Source organism: Grampus griseus (genome assembly GCF_964374135.1).
Source record: "Grampus griseus genome assembly, chromosome: 7".
Taxonomy (NCBI): Eukaryota; Metazoa; Chordata; class Mammalia; order Artiodactyla; family Delphinidae; genus Grampus; species Grampus griseus.
Window position 1 is genome coordinate 14,255,139 of NC_139001.1, and position 19,936 is coordinate 14,275,074.

A 19,936-nucleotide genomic window follows, 5' to 3' on the forward strand; every position below is an offset into this window, starting at 1 on the left:
CACAAAAAGCCGCATTTGTTCCATTCTTACTTGGGATAATAGTTTACTAGATTCTAGTAATACTTTCTCATGGCCATATAAAACACTTTTGAGAATAATATGCCCTATTTTACATATGTATATAATAAAAACATAATATGAACTAAAAAGAATAAGCCTTGTATAATTGAGTCTGTAGATATCAATCTTAACATTTTTGGCTAAGGAAGCTTTTTGGAGCAATTGTATTTTGGGCTTAGGAAACTGGAGGGTGGGAAAGAGTGTCAGAATTTCAAAGCAAATGACTTTAAATGTCTGTCTCTGCTGCCAAGGTTAAGCATCAGTGCTTTTATATCCCACCAACTTCCTATGGTCATAACGACTGTCTTCTCAACATGGATTAGACTTTAGTCAAACAGGAGTTCTCCGAATGGTCACTGAATGCTCTTGGGTACAAACCCCCTTTGGCAACACCCTCAGACCCACGTGTTCCTCTTGCCCACACATCAAACTTATGCAATATTTATTTTCATACAGCAAATTAAGTAATTGTCCAGGTTGGTTCCAAGTTTCAAGCTATTTCACACAGAAGTGTTTCAAAAGCATATTATTTGTTTTCTGTGTTCTAGTCCATCATGTTTTAATGGGTGCTTTTTAAGAGGTGTAACTTAATTTAGGTTCTAAGACTTTAGAATTGTGTTGAAATCATTCTTTTTCAAGGCATTTGGATCTCTTGCGAAGCAGTTTTCATGAACTAGAGCTAGATTTGCTCCACATGTTAATCTAAAAGCATTCAAGTTTAGAAGCTTGAAAACCTCCAACCTTGTAGATTAAGGTCCTACAAACTACCCTCAACAGGAGAAATATCAGCACAAATTTATGGGGGAAAAAAAAGGATTTTACTGAGTTTGCTACTGAATTCTCCAGACTTTTCAAAAAAATATTCAACTAAAATAAAATTAGAACACTGCTCTAGCTGGAATCTGACATTTTGCACATGCTGGATGACTAAGTGGTTGGAGGACATGTACCATCTTTTGCGTCCCAGAAACTTTCTATAATCTCTTTCCTCCTATGGTGTCAATGAGATGCTTATCAAGTCAGGTTTACTTGTCATGGATGATACGCATAAGAGTAGCATTTTACTACTGGATTTGGTCCTCTATCCCTGTGTTGAATTATTAGGAGTTGCAGTTACTCTCAAAAGAAAGGTGAAATAGTTTACATTTAGCCTACTAATTCTGCCAACTAGGTCATTCTCAAACGTCCCTCCAAATGCAGTCTCTGTGTTAACTGTCATAGCTGTGAGCCTTCTTACATATAATATTAAGTCCACTTTCCTAACCAGTCTCAGGAAAGGAGTTTCAAAGATCCTTCATCTTCCCTTATAAAAAAGATTTCATGGCAAAAGTGCTGTCAGTTTAAACATTTTACCACTTTTCTATTCTCAACTCCCACTTTTCTTGTTAACCTCTGGGAGTGACTACTGGCAGACTGAAACTAAAAATTATTACTGTTGCCAAAAAGTTGAAAAGAAATAAATCAAAGGGAATTTGCAGGATTACTGAATTGAACACAAAGGATTAAGGAACCAGAAGGACACACTCTTAAGATTTGTCCTCTACTGAATTAAACGTGTTATAATAAAATACTTAGAAGAGTGCTTGGTACATGGTAGGTATGATGATGATTATGGAATACTAATTGATAAATACATACCCTATTTTTCCATTAGCTTCAACATTTTAAGCTGCTTTTGATTTCTGTTTTATTTTAAAAGCATAAAACGTATGTTCCCTGCCATTCGTTTTATAGCTATTGAAGAACTATGAAATTAATTAGTATACAGAATTTTAAACCTAGACAGAATCTAGAGTTCATGTAAATGCCTAATTATTATAATCAGCCCCTTACATTTCTAAAGGTTAAGAGTTGTAACATTACTTTTTAGCTAAAGTCATACTAGGGAGGCAAAGTTCACTAACCTGGGTATAGCAAATTAAGCTACAATGAAACACTTAAAGAGTAACTTTTTTATTGACATTACAGCAAACTTCACATAAAACATATATTCAAATTATGATACTTCAAAGCTAGAAGGGAATAAAATACACCTAACTGTACAAGTTAAATATTTACAATAATAAAATCAAGAACTTTAGTTAAAATTTATCAGAAAAATAACAAAAAAGACCTTTGACAAAACAAAAGTGATTAAAAAGAAAAGAAAAGTGACCTGATAAATATCAATACTTGTTTAATTTTAGGAACTCAGTATGAGGAATAAGATATATTTCTTTACAATTTAAAAAATGTCCAGCTTTGGATGTCTTTTGACATTTGTCTCGCTGTTTTGCTTACAAATTTCAGGCTGCCACATCTCTGGCTGGCTAGCTGGCAGTGATGGTCTTTTCTGCTCTCACATGTTCTTTGGGCTTGGAATAGTCCCAGGGCCGGCGATTCTCGGTGAACCCGTAGAGCTTCCTAAGTGCCACTCGAGCAGCTTCTTCTTCTGCAACTATTACTGTCTCCCCAGGTCCTTCTGCGATCAACTTTTTATCACTAGGAAAAAAAACCCAACAGTAGCCTAAAATTACATGGTGCATCATAAAACAAAGTGCACAAATCAGTTTTGCCTGATCTAATTTTGGCAACAATATTCACCAGAAGTAACAGAAATACTGCGCTTTTTTTTCTTTCTACCATCAGTGTATGAACTGCTGATAAAGGATGTGTTTAAAGCTCGCCAATCTGATAAGCAAGAGTATCTCATTTTGCTTTGCACTTCAATTAAAACTAAAGAAGAAACTTCTTAAAACATTATCAGTTTTCTCCTTTGTGATGTCTTCCATTGCTTTCTACCTATAAAGTCCTACATCACATAAAGATCAGAAAAATATTTACCTAAATTTTAGTTACCTTAGATATTCACAGTTTACATTTAACACTTCAATCCACCTGAAATCAATTTGAGGCAGGTCAACTGTTACTAAGAAACCAAAAATGTTCTCAGCATGGGTGAATTATACATTTTTGGTGGACAACGTTTAGTTTCTTTTCTTTCCCAGTTCTAGGCTCAATTGAAGCTGTTACAAGTGTGGATTGCGGTTAAATCTGTAATACTTATGAGTCAACATTTTTTTACAGAAACATTTATATTAGCAGATACTCCATGAAATTCTACAGTGAATAGTTGGTTAACAAAAGCTACTATGCAGGAAAGGAAGTAGTGACTAGATAACCATGGGAATGAGATTTTTAAAAAATCTTTTAATGCAATTAGAGGTTATAATAAGAAATTGTGAAAAGCCAGTTTTTAAGGCTTCTGATCAATATTATGAAGGTAAGATTAAAAGCTTACTAACCAGTATAAGCCAACAAAATACACAGGCAAAGCTGTGGTGCTTCCAGACTGCCGAGTAAGTCTAGATTCGGGAGCTGAAATATTCCTTTTCTTCAATTCTTCTACCAGTAGCCCCATGGGGTTTATTATCTTCCAAATCTCAAAGAGTTCTTTTCCAGTCATTTGAGTAATTAAGAAGTCCTGCATATAAAAAATACAATTGATACATTTAAATTAGTATAAAGAAAAAGTACATTTTTTATAGAAATTTAAAAATTTAACAGGATTAAGAGGTAAGAACTACTATGTATAAAATAAATAAACCACAAGGATATATTGTATGGCACAGGGAATATAGTCAATATTTTATAATAACTTTAAGTGGAGTATAATCTATAAAAATATTGAATCACTATATTGCACACCTGAAATTAATACTGTAAATCAAAATAAACAAGTAAATGCACATTTGATCATGAAGATCTCCTACCCAGAGCTTCTCCAGCTGTCTCCACATCAGCCTTTACTAGACCATCAAATACAGACTCCTCAGCATGGCTAAAAATAGTGCTGTTCAAATTCTGGGGTGCTTAAGGATCAGCTGGAGACCTAGTTAAAACAGATTCCTAGGCCACACTCCCAGGGATACTCATTAGCAGTCCGAGGTGTTGCCTGAGAGTCTGCATTTCTAGCACGTTCTCAGTGATGGTAATACTGATGCACAGTTTCAAAAGATCTTCCCCACACTGGCTCTAAAAGGTCCAGACCCATCTCCCATTTCCCCAGATACAAAATGATCTGACCACACAAAATTACTTGTAGGTCCTAGAGCAGAAGCTCATCCTCAAGGTTTCTTCCTGGAATGACCTTCTTGGGGCAGGTGTCAGTTCCGTAAAGCTTCCCCAGCCCTGCTAGAGTTAGCTGTTGCCTCCTGAGCTCCCTCTCCTCCTTACAATAAGTGGGAGCACCGCCCACATTCCACTCTACCTCTAATGAGCTGTGAGTAGGACCCTGAAGGCAAGGATCGAATGCTACTAAGCTCGGGCTTCAGTGCTCAGCACAGTGCCCGGCACACAGCAGACAATAAATATTAGGTGGACACATGAATGAAATAAGACAACTCAAACCTGTCAGTTCTACTATGGAAGGCAGCTACACTCACCACTGTATCACCAATGCAGTCAGTTCTCCTATGGGAGATATCAAAGCTCTTGACTTAGACATGGCTATCTGAATTATCTGACTCTACTAGGATCTAAAATTGGAACTGTCAACAGAGGCACTAAAATATGGTAAACAAGTATTTCCAAAATGGTCTCATGACTACCCTGTGAAAATTTCAAAAAGGTGACTGAACACTAGGCAGTTCTAGCCTCTACATAAGCTATAGTGATAAGGAGAGAATGGAAATCAAGGGAAGATTTTGTCAGAATTTCTTTAGGAAAAGCTATTTAATTGCAGGGGGAGGAAGGGGCAGGAGAGAGGCTCCCCTTTTCTCCTTAAGCCTAGAGGGCTTCAAAGGGTCCACTGGCTTCTGAATCTGAGGCAAGTGATGTTCAGTCAACGGGCAGCCAACACACATGCCTGCTTAACAGGCTGGCAGAAGCTGCCTGCAGTGGTGGGGTGAAGTCTGCACCTGATCTCAGAGGTACACAAATCCTTAAGGCCTGACGTGGAACTCACAGAAGGGATGTCATTTTGGGAGGAATCCCACCCAGGAAACTAGAAGCTGACAGCCAACACCCATGTAAAGGAACCTGGTTACAAGGTTCCAGCAGGGAACAAAATGCTCACTAGAGTCTGTTTTAAACACTGATCAGGCTCAGAAAGCACTAAACCAGTTTACAGACATCAAGTAAATATCTTCTGCTTTCCTTCTTTCCCTCAGCTCCCACTCCAGAGGGGTCACTTAACATACCTGCTTCCCAAAGGCAAACAGGTAGTCTACCTATTATAAGCCCTGGCTGGGGAAGGAGGAAGACAGGTCTCATCTATGAACGAAGTCTGAGTGTTGGTCAACACAGGTATCCTTCTTGATCAAAATGATCAGTGTCAAAACTAAATAAATAGATTCCAACAGTAAGGGATGCTGGTTTAAAACACGTGAGGTTCAAAGGTCTGAATCAAGACTGTTTTTGTGAATTGAAGTGACTGCCTGGACTATGCATTATGTAAGAAAGACCAAAAACTCATGTTTTCATCCAAAAGCAAAGGATGAAACTTCTCCCAGTTAACAATTCTAAAAGGACAGTGGAGTTAAGTCATACCAATTATTTATTAAGTATTTTAATTAGCCAAGCTACTGGCTAACAAGGAGTTAGGTATACATCATAGGGACTCAGAAATCCAAGATTTTATCACTTTAGAAGAACAGAACAGCAGCCAGTACTTAAGCATGGAGCTCCCTAACCATACTAGCCCCTCCAATAGTGTTCTTTGGACTCATTCATTCACTAAACATCTACTGAGCATCTACCATGTAGGCTCTACCCTTGTACCTGAGGATGTAAAGCTAAAGACATGGCTTGCAGTGCTTACGAACGCACAACCCAGAATTTAGTATTCACCTCTGATGCTGTCCTCAGTAAGAGACAACTGGAATAATTAAGACACTACCATAAAAAAGCTTTAGGTCTTTCTCAGTTTGGGCAGGGAGAAAAACTCACACGTAACCTGCCAAGGTCATAGAGCAAGGACATGAAGTATAAAAAGAAATTTTTCTTTCTGTCTACCTCAAGCATGTCCCAGAGTGTGCAATTAACAATCACCTACCCTGATGAAAAGTGCAGTCCTCTCAGGTCCGCTGCTCTGTAACAGGACTCCAATCACTGCAAAGAAAGTCTGCCTTAACACAGCTGGGGGGACTGGGAATTCTGCACTCAACGTTAACTGCTCCACTGCCAAGTTTCTAGCTACATGACACACAACTTCCTCACTGGTGAGAAAGTCAACTAGGCTTTTAACGCCTTCAGTGGGTAAGTCTGAGAATGCGTCCTCAAAAAATTGTGTGAGGCAAGTTTGTGAAAAAGATGTCCCTTGTTCAGATAGTTCTTGATTATCTTTAAGGTTCAGAAGGACAGCTTCTTTCTCTATTCCAAGTTTTTGGCGTTTGGCCTCCTCACTTTTAATATAGCAGCTATTAACAAATGCAGTTTTGAGAAGATCTAAGGAAAAGGTTTCCTGTAACCGATGGCCAAATGCTTGCATTTCAGCATGGTAATCCCAGTTGGGCTTCTCTGAACTGAAAATGTAAAACAGAAGATAGATGGTAAAGAGAACAACAAGATGTTACTATGATGCAAACATTTTTCATTGTGATGCAATTTTATTAATTACATAAAGGAGATTTAAAAATACTGAGTTTCATTTAAATTCCAGACTCTGATTTTCTGAAAATTAAAACTTATGTCACGTGATTACTTGTGGTTCTTTGCCAGATTAATTTTCCCTTTGAGTCAAATGCCACATCAAAGTGGTTCTTCAACATCAGAGACTAAGCCATTATCCTAACTTTTAGGTTCTTTACTTCTGCTCTAAATGGAACTACGCTTCATACTTAGATATGAAATACAAATTATAATTTCATAGGGTCAACCCATAAACAGTAAGTATATTATATTTATCTTGTATTTTATTATTTTAAGTTTTGAAAACAACCATTTAAATTAGCAATTAAATAATCTAGTATCAATATTACAAATATGTTAAAAGTTCATAATCATTCTCAAGAATTATTAATAGGTCTTTTTAAAAATAAAGACAATAAATCGAAAATAAAACTCTTTTAAGTAAAAAAGTGCAGCAAAGTATAAAGATACGGGCTGTAAGTCATACGATGTATATAATCTATACAATCCATAAAGTTTCTTCCAACTATAAAAGCCTAAAGTGACTAACCTCACAATAATCAAATGTGAATTAAGAAGAAACATTATTTTATTTTTCTTTTTAGAAAGAACTTAATATTCTGTGTGGAAAGTATACAGGACTATGAACACGTATACACCTCCTAGTAGGTGTATAAACCGGATCAACCTTTTTTTTTGGAGGGCAACATTAAAGTACCTATCAAATTTTCATACTAAATTTCCAAAACAGTAATAACTTCAAAGCTGTTACATCGATGTAACTAACAGATGTACACTGTTTCATCGGTTGTAATAGCAACAGTATGGAAATCAAACAACCATAAATGGAGTCATAAAAGAGTGCGGTGCATCAACCTGTACAGCCACAACTACATGTCAAAGACACATTATTAAAGAGAAAAAGGTGCAAAACCTCATGCATAGTAGGGTCTTTTTTGAAGCTAGAAAGATCTGCGTCTATTCCTACCAGATTTTCTACTACTGGAACAAGGTTAATTTCGGCAGAAACCTAAAGCCAAACCGTTTTCCTTTTTCTCTGGACAGTGGACTTGTGATTGTGTAATTTTTTCTTGCCCTAAATCGCAATACTGTAGAGTGCTTTCTTCCCTCTTGTCCGTACCCAAAGAATTCGCAGGCATCATCACAAAGCAGGGGCTACAACACCCAAGCCCAGATAAAGATTACCCTCCAGCCGGCCTCATTTCTCACAACTTTTCCACAACTTTCGGATTCTAAATGGGAGTTCCGAAAGCGTCGGGGGCAGCCACGCGCCCAACCCCTTAGCAGAAATCCACCATTCCCTTTGCCTCGGCCACGCGTCCACGTCCCGCGGGTGTCCCTATCGCACAACTAGGGTCAAGCCAGGAGCGCAACAGCAGTGAGCAATCCTTCCCGCCGCCTGGCCGAAGCTGCGGGGAGGGGAGGCCAGGGTCCCCAACCGCCACCCCTACCCCGTCCTGAGGTGGCTCCTACCGGCGCACGGGCGGCGGCGGGCACCGAAGCAAGCGCCACCGCTCTAACTCCTTCTGGAAGCGGAAGGCGGCGCGGAATGCCTTCTTCACTCCCCGAATCGGCGGGGCGAGAACAGGTACGGCCGGTGCCAGGAGGCAGCGAGGCCTCCACAACAGCAGCCTCACAAGCCCGGACGCCATCGCGCAGAAGAAAGCAATGGACGGCGGAAGGAAGAAGGCCGGCCCAGCGTCGCGGTAACACAGTTCCCCCGGAACCGGGGTAGGAGAGCGAGGTCGGGGCGGAGCCAGCGCGCGGCGGGTGGGGCGACTGGGCTGCTTTAGTGCGCATGCGCAAACGTTGGTGTGTTTGCGCGCCTGGGAATTTATCTTGGGGGAGCAGGGCCTGCTGGGTATTTGGGTGCAGGAATTTCTGGAAAAGTTTCTTCATCCTGTCAGTTGCTCTCGTTCCTTCCGTTCTAATTAAAGTAAAACAAAAAAGTTGTTCCCGTTTAAAGAAAACACTTAAATTCTCAAAAAAAGAAAACACTTCTTACCAACCTGTCTTAGCCACTATTTATGAGAAAATATTTACCTGGCATGTCTCCAGAAGCCTTCGTTTTAGGACCCCTATACTAAAACATATTGATTTATCCAAAATAAACATTTTTATTTAAAAACTAAGTACAAACTTTTTTACAGCAAAAAAAAAAAAAAAAAAGGGAAAGAATGGAAAAAACTACATCAAGATGGGAACAGTGGACTTACGTCTTTTTTTAATCTTTCACTTTTTAGCAATATCATCATATTGCTTTCTTACCAAACTGTAAATATATATTTTAAATTTAATATTAAATCACAAGGGAAATCTTGTCTGAATTATCAAATTTTGAGTTGGGTGCAGAACATATAGATGTTGAAAGGGGCACCTCTTTCTGTGGTCTCTCTACTTGTTAATGGCGTTAAAATCCCTCCTCACCCAGATTGGGCTCCTATGTCTTCAGTTGTTCCTTTTTCCACAAACACCCTCTTTTGTCTAGTTGCCAAGTCTTTTTTCAGTTTAGACTGAAAGCAGCTACCTGATGGCTTAGGCTACCTCTCTCCCAGGTTATTGTAATCAGCCTTCATTGTAATCCGTCTTTTACCTTCCTCTCTTCCCTTGCACATCTCACCTACACATCTCACCTACATTCATCTCCCTGAAACACAGACCCAAACATGTTACTACTTAGCTCAAGAATCTCTGATGTTAGGATCTGGCAAAGATTCTCCCTTGACCAAAGTTCAGTCAGGCTGCTGTAAGCCCTCTCCTCAACAAGGCTTTGATCTTAGGTTCCAGTGTCCCCCCCCTTAACAGGCCTGCATCACCCAGTTTCAGCAAGAATCCTGTTAAGTCAGTCTAGAGAGGCTCCCCCATCTTCATTATCTCATCACCCTTGATATCCAATCAAATTTATAAGCCTCTCTATCCTCCAGTCATGTCTGATCACGCTGGCCTGCCTTCTGCAAGAGTTCTGTCAACTTGGTTTAGCCAGGCTCCTCCTTTACCCCTGATGTTTCCTCTTAGTACTTTTCCACCCACTGACCACCCACCCTGCTCCTTGGCTTCAAATCCCCACTTGTCCATGCTATATTGGGAATTGATCCCAGTTGTACGCTGGGGTCCCTTTTCCCTCATTACAATAGTTCCTAAATAAAATCTGTTATTAACTACTGTCTAGCTGTTATTTTTCTTTGACAGGTCATACAACAGTTTAGGTCTCTTAGCTTAACTTTTCAAGAGGAAGAATCTGAACTGTTCATTCCAGCTTGTAAAAAGGTTCCCTATAGGGAGGGAGAGAAGAAAAGAGGGATTTGGTACATATCACAAAACAAGCTGATGAATTTCTGGATGAAGCAAGTTCTCTAAGAAAGGGTGAGAGGGGATTGTGATTGGTCTTTTTATTACACTGCAATGTGAAGTATTGAAAATTCATGGAATATCAATCAAATAAATGGAATGGAAGAAAGCACAGGGAACTGTACTTTTGCAATATCCCATTACTTGAGAGAAATAATCTAATAAATGATCTAATAATCTAGTTGGAGCACAATAATGTTAAATGAAGTGTCTCTGTATTGAAAGTTTCTCATTGAGGAGTATTAAAGAAAAGGGGGGGATTGAAACCAAGCAGGACAAAAAAGCCCTTCCATGTCCCCAGTTTCTTGTTGGTAGAAAAAGGCTTTAGTCACTAGGTGTTCCCTGAGTTCCAAAGAGCAGACTCAGCTACTGATTAGGGGAGTGAAGGAACATAGAAACAAAGGAATAGCAGTCAAGCAAGGAAAGTAATGATAGCTTAAACAATAGTTTAGCCATAAAACAGAGTCCTTGTTCCTCCTCAAGGAAGAGACTAGCAGTCTGATGCATATCTCTGAGCTATTCTGCAGAAACTAAGACACCCCTCCCCCCATCCAGGTGGAGGATGGTGACTACAGGCTGACCAAAAGCACATAGACTTCAGACCAGTTGGAACCAGAGGTTGATGTTTAAGATTCTGAAACATAACTCGTAACCTCACCACTAACCAACCAGAAGAAAGTCCACAAACTGCAACCCGCACCCCAAATGTTGCCTTTAAAAACCCTTCCCTGAAAGCCATCAGGGAGTTGGGTCTTTTGAGCACGCTGCCTGTTCTCCTTGCTTGATGCCCTGAAAATAAACGCTGTACTTTCCTTCACCACCTGGTGTCAGTAGGTTGGCTTTGCTGCGCTGCGGCCTAATGGACCCAAGTTCGGTTCAGTGACGTTTATGTTCCACAGGAACCAGCTGTGAGCACCCAGCCAGCTCTTAGCAACACCCAAGTCTGGCTGACAGTACCAGGCCAGCTCCTAGAGGTCTAGGGCTGCTTTTCTCTTTCTCATAGCTTTGTGACCTTAAGCAAGTGATTTAACTTCTCCATGGTTCAGTTTTCTCATCTCCAAAATGAGATTAAAAGAGCACTTACCTCTCCACCTCTTATGGTTGTTATCAGTATTGAGATAACCCGTGTAAAGATTTTGGGATAGTGCTTGGTATATAGTCACCCCTCAATGAGTGCCTTTCAAAGATTCTAAATTGCACTCATTTTTTTCACACTTTATCATGTCTGAAATGGAGCTGTGGTCCAAACAAAGGCTTCTTAGAATGGATACAATGTAGTAGTATTATTTTCCCAAGGCTCTGGTTTGGGGGACAATTCCTCTTCGCCGCCAACTGCTCAATCCACTCCTGGGTGAATGACTTTACTTTTCAACCTTTGTGAGTTTCACCACGTCTCTGGCAAATCCCTAAGGGCCTCTCTCTCTCCGCCAAGTAATTTTAGTTGCGCGTCTTCCCCAGCCAATACGATCGTTGGCGGCAGCACTCGGGAGCTTACGGCGGTGCGGCACCCTCACCGCCGAGGAGCCAAAGCGAAACCTGCAGGTCCCCGCCCGGCCATCAGCTGATGGGCCGCCCGCCGCGAAGACCGCCGCCGCCGCCGCCGCCGCCGCCGCTGTGCGAACATGGCGGCCGAGATCCACTCCAGGCCGCAGAGCAGCCGCCCGGTGCTGCTGAGCAAGATCGAGGGGCACCAGGACGCCGTCACGGCCGCGCTGCTCATCCCCAAGGAGGACGGCGTGATCACAGCCAGCGAGGACAGGTAGGGCCGGCGGGTCGAGCGCGGGGCCGAGGCGCGACGGGGGCGGCCCGGACTCCCGCCGGCGACCGGGTGTAGGGACCGTGGGGTCGGCGGCCTCGTCGCTTTTCTCGTGGGGACGTCCACGGCCCCCGGGTCCCGCGGCCTGTCGCCCCCGCCAACCTTTCTGGCCTCTGGGCCCCACCCCCGTCCAGGGTTCCCGCTTTTGGGTTCCCTAGTCTCGACCCCCACCGCGCCCCTCCCGCCTGGTATGCCGTACCTGGTTCGTACCTTCAGTCCGGGACACCTGTCCCTCCCGCGTCCACTGCGCTCTGCCAGCCCGAGACCCGCATCTCCGCCACGTCCCTCCAGTCTGGGACTCCCGCCCCCCCTCGCACTCTCCTTTGTGGGATTTCTCCCAGAGCTGGATGCGTCCCCTCCTCGGTCAGTTCCGAGCCGCTTTCTCTGGGAGCCGGGACTGGCGGCCGGTTACCGCGGGACCCGGTGCCAGTGATTTACTTCTTGCAACAAACCTCCCGGGGCTTCAACGGTCTTCCTTCTGCTTTACGCTGGAGTTTACACCTCTGTGTCGCGCACACCAGGTCCCTAGATCAGTTATTTTATCACAGCAGCTCGGACCACCTGAATTGTTATTTACAAAATAGTTTCTTTTTTTTCTAAAAGTGACTCTCTTAAGAAAAAACTTAATAAGAATAGTGAAAGATACTTTTATTTTTAAGATAACTTGATATTTCCACTATTAATAGAAACCGGTTTTCACTTGCCATAAGAAATTAAACTAAAAGCTAAAACATGTTCATCTGTGTCACCTAAAGTCAAATGTATCTTGTAACAAGACGTCTTGCCCACCGTATTTTGGGAAACACTGATCTGATGCGATTTTCTCATTCTATCCAAGAGGAAACTGAGGCCCATGGAGAGGCACAGAAATACTGGTGATGCCACAAATGCACCCCAGGATTCCCCAGTCCAGCTCTCTGGTCTTCCCAGGGCTGTGTGATTGGATTGGAGAGAGGTTTATTTGTTTTAAAACTTTGGCATTCTTTTAAACCCTAAAAGTTTAAAAGGTTAGTGGCTTTACTGTGGGAATTTGGAGGAAACGACTGATGTTATTGAGAGAAACTGCGTTTCCTTGCTGCAAGGAGTGGTCTTAAATGGTGATATTGCAAAAGTGGAAAGGCTTTCTGGAAGAAGGAAGGTACTGCTGTTCTCTTAAAGCTGGAGGCCTTTTGTAATCTACATTTGAAGTAAGTAGTTTGGGGGCCTGTCCCAAATGGAAAGAGGAAACCTGAAGCCCTCAGGGCCTCTTTGACCTTTGCATTTTGCTTTTGAGTGAGTTTATTGTGACCTGGCAATTTACATGTAGCTGACCTTGGTGGGACCTGGGTGTGGGTGCGTCACCAGGATGGGAATGGGAGAGAGAGGGATGTGTGAGCCACAGGGAGAAGAGGGGAATGTAAAAACAGGCAAAGGACAGAATAATGATATTTGCATGATGTGAACATAGATGCAGGCAATGCTTTATACAAGTTATCTGTCTTTATTCGGTAAAATATTTTATTCATGATTCGTGTGTTGGGTCAGTCACTGAATATTTGAGATTATTGGCCAGGAGCAGTGCTGATTAATGTTTTATGGAAAGTGATTACTTAGCTGCTCTGGGACTGAAGTGTTCTGGGGGAGCCTTAGATCAGCTCATTTTGTCACTGGGGCACAGCAGAGTCCTGGCAGATGACTGGACCAGGCGAGGGTAGGGGCCTCAGGTTTCTAATTTGTGTTTCAGGCCCATGGACTGTCCTGGAAGGTAGGACACTGGTTTCAGGAGGTGCTACACTTCATGAGATTTACGAAAGCACACGGCTATGGGGTTTTTGTTGTTGTTGGATGTGGTGGTTTGTTTTTACATTGTCATAAATGTGTCATATTCTTCAGTCATTTACTTATTCACTCATTTCTATATTTAGCAATACTGTACTTACTGAGTGCCAGGCCCTAGAGATAGAACAAGGATCAAAAGTCATAGCACCTGCCCTTATATAACTTTGGAATCATTGATTTTATGGCCTCTGACCTGATAGAACCAGCCTGTTGAGGAAATAGAACACTGACCACCCTAATTCATCAAACAAGCATTTATTGGACACTTACTGTGTGCTGGGCCCATGTTAGACCGGTGGGTAGAAAAAACTGATGCTGAAATTGTTTTTTCCAAAGGGCTGGGTGGTGTGGTGAAGAGATGGCCATGTGCTCTCAGCTTCCTGGGTGCTGGGGAGACACAGAGGAAGGAGTATCCTTGGGTGAGGGCTGGGTTTCAAGGAAAGCCTCCCCGAGGAGAAATCACTGGAGAGAGGAGTGGTCTCTGTGACCCTCGTCCAGGCAGAGGGAAAGGACAGGAGAATTTGGACTTTAGTTTGCAAGCAGTGGGGGACCATCAAAGAGTTCAAAGCAAGCAAATGACATGATCAGAATTTGTACTTGAGAAATAACAATAGTTAACCTTTTAAAAGTCCCTTTCCTCTCTCAGTACAGAAGTGGACCAATGTACGTGACTGCATCCAATCCTCACATCTCCCTGTGAGGTGAGTTCAGTCACCTAGTCTTATCAGCAGTTCCAAAATTCAAAGTATTTAAAAAGTCAAATGTGCTTTTGTTTGTTTTTTTGTGTGAGTTAGGCCTGAAAACTCATCGGCGCTAAAGCTTGACCTATATAGTTGAGACTATTTGTAATCTTTATTTGTCCCATGTGGTGTGAATATTCATTTGTTTCACTGCAGAAATAGCAATGCATTTAATTGCAGGCGCTGCCCCAGGCCCCGCTGGGAGTTTTATGGAACATTTGGTGTAAGCATCTTATTGTAACGGGCATTTGATCATGTAGAAAACTGGGGCACAAAGGACATTGAGTAAGTACCCAAGGTCACGTAGCTAGTAAATGATAGGACTGCGATTTGAACGCAGGTCTGACTCTGAGGCCCCAGTTCTTTCTGCCATGGCCCTATTTTACACATTTGGGAGACCTGAGTCCAGGCAGCGTCAGTGATTGTCTGCTCTGACAGCAAGTGTAAAATGCTAGGATTCTGCCTTCCACCCGCTCCCCGCTCCCCCTGGGGACATTTGGCAATATCTGGAGACATTTTGGTTGTCATAACTGGGGGAGGGTACTCCTGGCATCTAGTGAGTAGAGGACGCTCCACATCCTTTGACGCACAGGACAGACCCTCATGAAAAGGATTATGCAGCCCCAAATGTCAGTAATGCCCAGGTTGAGAAACCCTGCTCCAGGCTTAATGTACTTGTTCATCTGGTCTCTCTAGACAATGGTTCTCAAACTTGAGTGTGCGTCAGAGTCGCATGGAGATAAATCTTGTTAAAACACAGAGATTCTGGTTCAGTAAGTCTGGGGCGGGGCCTGAGAGTTTGTGGAGAGTTTACTTGTCATGATGCTTGCCTGTGGAAACCCACGGGGAGAGAATACTCTTTATATTTTGTCCTCTTTTTTGTCAGCTTCTGGGATGTATTTGCCTGGAGTCATTTAGATATACCCACCTATTTCCCAGTAAAACCAAACTATATATATGATAGAGCTACATACAGAGAATCCCCCCCCCCAGGGAGTAATAAACCATTGTGGGGTATTCAGCTTAATTCCGTCGGACCTGGTGTCACTGGGAATGGTTTGGGCAGTGAGCTTAGGGGTCTAATCAGAAACCTTCAGGGGTTACTGTGCCATGAAGGGTTAACAGAGAATGGCACTACTCTCACATGCATTCATTTCTATTTTGTTGAAGTAATAAGTACCCTACGCTCTTTTGCTTAAACTTCATTCTTCATGAAACCTTCATTAGTATTTTTAAATTTTAGTTTTCAGTTGCTTGCACTTTGGAACTAGAATATTTGCGCATGCAAAGTAGAATGATACATTTGTAAAGTGAAAAAAAATATTCTTGAGTCACTGGAGTATGACGGTCTTTCTGGTCAGGAGACTGAAAATAAAAGTAATAACCTCAGTATTACGTTTCAGAATTTGAACCGCAGCAGTCATTTTCCTGGTAAGGGAAACAGAAAATGAGACTCTGCTTTCAGGACAGAACTGAAATGTGGTGAGGCAGCAGGAATTGATTCCCTAGACGCGTTTGCTTTTTGAACTTCTTCGCTGTGAACTGCACCAAAAAATTAGACAGTCAGTTGGTTGAAAAGGATAGATAGCATTTTTTAAAGATAAAAACTTTATTAAAAGCCTTATCAATAAGTTAAGGCTGTGGGCCTGCTGTCTTCATTTTTTGGAAAATAGAGTTTGGAGAAAAGCATGCTAATACTATTGCTTCAGGGGCCTGTAGGCCAAGGTTGATTTCTGCAAGAAACTCAATTTTGTCTGGCCCAAGTCAAACAGAGATAACTCATATGTTTTAAGATATTTTAGGATGTTGCTGTTAGGCTGGTAAATAATAGAAATTATAGAAAATCAACTTTTAAAGTATTTTTGGTGGCATCTTCCTTTTTTTTTTGTTACACCAGCTATTTAATTTTTTGTTTCCTTTTAGACATTTCTAAGTATATTAAGACGGTTTAAAGGAAAAATTATGTATTTAGTAGCTGTTCACATGGAAACAATCTTAAATAAACAACTTGATTTTTAAGTGTTATGCTTAGGAGGAAACCTGGCGTAGCTGGAAGTTTTTAGTTTATACAGAAAACCAGAATGTTAACCGCTGTATTTTTGTTGTCATGCAGTGCCTAAAAGTAGACTCTTTCGTTTGTGTTATAAAATAAAGTGAAGAAGTGAGAAAGGGGAAGCCTGGGTGGGAGAGCATTTATTCCTCTGTCGTTAGAGTAGTTTTCTTTAGATAGCTCATCTAAAGATGAGCTGTCGTTTTAGATAGATCATTTTCTTTTAGTTAGATCATTTCCTTTTTATAGCATAGTTTAGAACAGATTCTGGGTCCAGAATGCCAGAGTTTGAATCCCAGCCGTGTGACCCTGGGCAGGTTACTTATTCTCTCTGTATCATAGTTTTCTCATCTGCAAAATGGAGATAATAAAGGCACCTACCTCATAGGGTTTTGTGGGAATTAGATGAATTCATATGCAAAGCACTTTGAACTGTGCCTGGCACAGATAAAAGCGCTTTTTGTGTGTTGGCTGTTACTGTTTTCGTTCCCATTTATTTTCCATTTAATTGCTTTAATCTCATCAGAAGCTAAAGATGTCTCTGCTTACTGTGTCTGTGGGTATGTATGTGTGTGTGTGTAAATGAAATGAAATTTCTCCTGTCTGAATAGAATAATACCGTTTGGGGGGTCACTTACACACCTAAGTTCTTATAACTGTCTTCGAGTTATGCCTTTTCATCATTTCCATATTTGGTCACTTACAAGTCACGTCAGTCATAAGTTTTCCCTTATAAAAATCTTTGCCCTGCTGTGTTAGGGGGCGCCAAGGCCACCGCCAATTTCCTTGACTCACTAGGACTGTCATTATACAGTCATGCTTACGGTTCTGATTTATTATTACAGTGGGACAACCCACAACAAAATCCATGAAGGGAAAGGCGTGGGGTGAAGTCTAGAGGAAGGCAGGCATGAGCTTCCAAGAGTCCTGGCCCTGTGGAGGCAACTCAGGAGGTGCTCTCTTCCTCCAGCAGAGAGTTACATCACATGTGTGAAATACCTTCTACCAGCAAGGTGGCTGGAGACTCAATACCCAAGGCTTTCACTAGGGGTTGGTCATGAAGGCAGCCTCTGCCTCACACGTGCTGCAATTCCAGACTCCCAGAAGGAAAGCATGTGGTCAGCGGTCTCTCAAATGTTAGTCTGAGTGAATCAATAAACAAATAAACCTGGTAGGAATGAAGAAGCATGGACCAGAATTGAAAACCAGGCTTCTCCCTTACGGCCCCCAACGGTGCTTCTTTTAGGTTAGTTTAACCTTGCATTTCAAGACTTCTAGGCTGTGAACAGAGTTTGAAACTTTTTATTTTTAATTCAAGAATCAGTGTTGCGTGGACCCTACATTGACTGACTCCATCCTATCCTCCTGCCCCGGCTCCTCAAAGGTTGTGATAGCTTTTACCCTCCTGGGTGGCGCAGAGGTCGCAAAAAATAATTTTGATGCTAACAAAAGCCTAACAGCAGGAAAAGATAACAGCAAGAGTCGTTCCTCAAGTAAAAAAGAAAACATCTGCAGGTAGAAACCCAGCCATCAGGCTTCTGGAGCAGCGCTATTCATTTAGGGGCTGGCGCAAGCACCACACAAGTCAAGTGGCCTTCCCTCCAGGATAAAAGTCTGCCTGTGACACGGGCTGCAGTCTGAGAGTCACCATTGTCGTGGACCCTTGAAGCTGCCCCGGATTCCTTCCCTGGACTGTAGAAGGGGGTGGAAATTTTAATTTTTTTAAACCAGTCTGATTCTCCTCTGTAGAAAGAGGCTAGTTTGCCTGCCTTTCAGTTTAGATAATCAATTCAATAAAAATCTAGTGTTTCCCCCCTTTGTTATCAAAGGAGAAAGGCTGCTTTCTGCCGCAGTAATGAAGAGGGCAGAGTTCAGGAGACTTGGCTGGAAGGAAACTGCTGTTTATTTGATAAAAGCAGATTGTACCATATCCTTTCCTCTCCCTCTTAGGCTAACATTTTAATGTTATAGAAACCAGCCAGGCTACCAGAATTACACATTTTTGTAGGTAACCCTGGAGGTACTGTCACACTAGGAAAAAATATCCTTTGTAGTAGGTAACACAAATGTTTGGTGATTTACCAAGATATAAAATAGCATCAGTGATCCTAAGAGTGACTGGAAAATCAGATTTCCCCAAACTTACTATTTGTTCAGAGTTTAAAAGAAATCAGGCCTGGGGCTTAATTAATTTGTAGCATATGCTATACTCTGTATTCTTTTAAATCATTTTGTTGAATAACCCCTGTATATCAGTTTACAATTTAAAGATGGTTAAATTGCTTTAATTTAGCTATTTTGGGATGATTAGGGTGTTTTTTTGAGAACTTTTTTTTTTAAGTTTAAAAAAATATTTAGTTATTTAGGCTGTGCCGGGTCTTAGTTGCAGCACATGGGATCTTTAGTTGTGGCATGCATGTGGGACCTAGTTCCCTGAACAGGGATCGAACCTGGGCCCCCTGCACTGGGAGTGTGGAGTCTTACCCACTGGACCACCAGGGAAGTCCCCTGAGAACTTTTTTAAAAGAGCTGGTTTTAATCATCAAAAAATCTACAAACAATAAATGCTGGAGAGGGTGTGGAGAAGAGGGAACCCTCTTGCACTGTTGGTGGGAATATACATTGATACAGCCACTACGGAGAACAGTATGGCAGTTCCTTGAAAAACTAAAAATAGAACTACCATATGACCCAGCAATCGCACTACTGGGCATATACCCTGAGAAAACCATAATTCAAAAAGAGTCATGTACCACAATGTTCATTGCAGCTCTATTTACAATAGCCAGGACATGGAAGCAACCTAAGTGTCCATCGACAGATGAATGAATAAAGAAGATGTGGCACATATATACAATGGAATATTACTCAGCCATAAAAAGAAACGAGATTGAGTTATTTGTAGTGAGGTGGATGGACCTAGAGTCTGTCATACAGAGTGAAGTAAGTCAGAAAGAGAAAAACAAATACTTTATGCTAACACATATGTATGGAATCCAAAAAAAAAAATGGTTCTGAAGAACCTAGGGGCAGGACAGGAGTAAAGACACAGACGTAGAGAATGGACTTGAGGGCACGGGGAGGGGGAAGGGTAAACTGGGACGAAGTGAGAGAGTGGCATGGACATATATGCACTACCAAATGTAAAATAGATAGCTAGTGGGAAGCAGCCGCATAGCACAGGGAGATCAGCTCGGTGCTTTGTGACCACCTAGAGGGGTGGGATAGGGAGGGTGGGAGGGAGAGGCAAGAGGGAGGAGATATGGGGATATATGTATATGTATAGCTGATTCACTATGTTATAAAGCAGAAACTAACACACCATTGTAAAGCAATTATACTCCAATAAAGATGCTAAAAAAAGAAAGTCATACCAATAAAAAAAAAAAAGGGTTGGTTTTAGAAATGCTGATGTGTCGGGGTGAGGTGGAACTTGGCCTTGTGATTTTACAGAAACACTTGTGTGCTATTTGC

The 19,936-nt window shown here is 41.8% G+C and overlaps 2 protein-coding genes across 3 annotated transcripts in view; one reads left to right on the plus strand and one right to left on the minus strand.

The window, feature by feature from the left end:
- Positions 1-1,997: 1,997 nt before the first annotated feature.
- On the minus strand, positions 1,998-8,368 carry MRPL44 (mitochondrial ribosomal protein L44). The gene is made up of 4 exons (XM_082658773.1): positions 8,164-8,368; positions 6,095-6,563; positions 3,345-3,523; positions 1,998-2,541 (listed from the first exon to the last, which is right to left on the minus strand). The coding sequence occupies exons 1-4, from the start codon at positions 8,340-8,342 to the stop codon at positions 2,370-2,372; spliced, it is 999 nt and encodes a 332-aa protein (XP_082514899.1). The 5' UTR covers positions 8,343-8,368; the 3' UTR covers positions 1,998-2,369.
- A 3,215-nt stretch (positions 8,369-11,583) lies between these two features.
- The window catches only part of WDFY1 (WD repeat and FYVE domain containing 1), a 47,263-nt gene continuing 38,910 nt past the window's right edge, over positions 11,584-19,936 (plus strand). For both annotated transcript variants that reach the window (XR_014296994.1, XM_082658446.1), the window contains exon 1: positions 11,584-11,797. Coding sequence is in view for 1 of the 2 variants with exons in the window: in XM_082658446.1 (XP_082514572.1) it covers positions 11,661-11,797 (137 nt within the window). In the remaining variant the exon portion in view is untranslated. The remainder of the gene's footprint in view (positions 11,798-19,936) is intronic.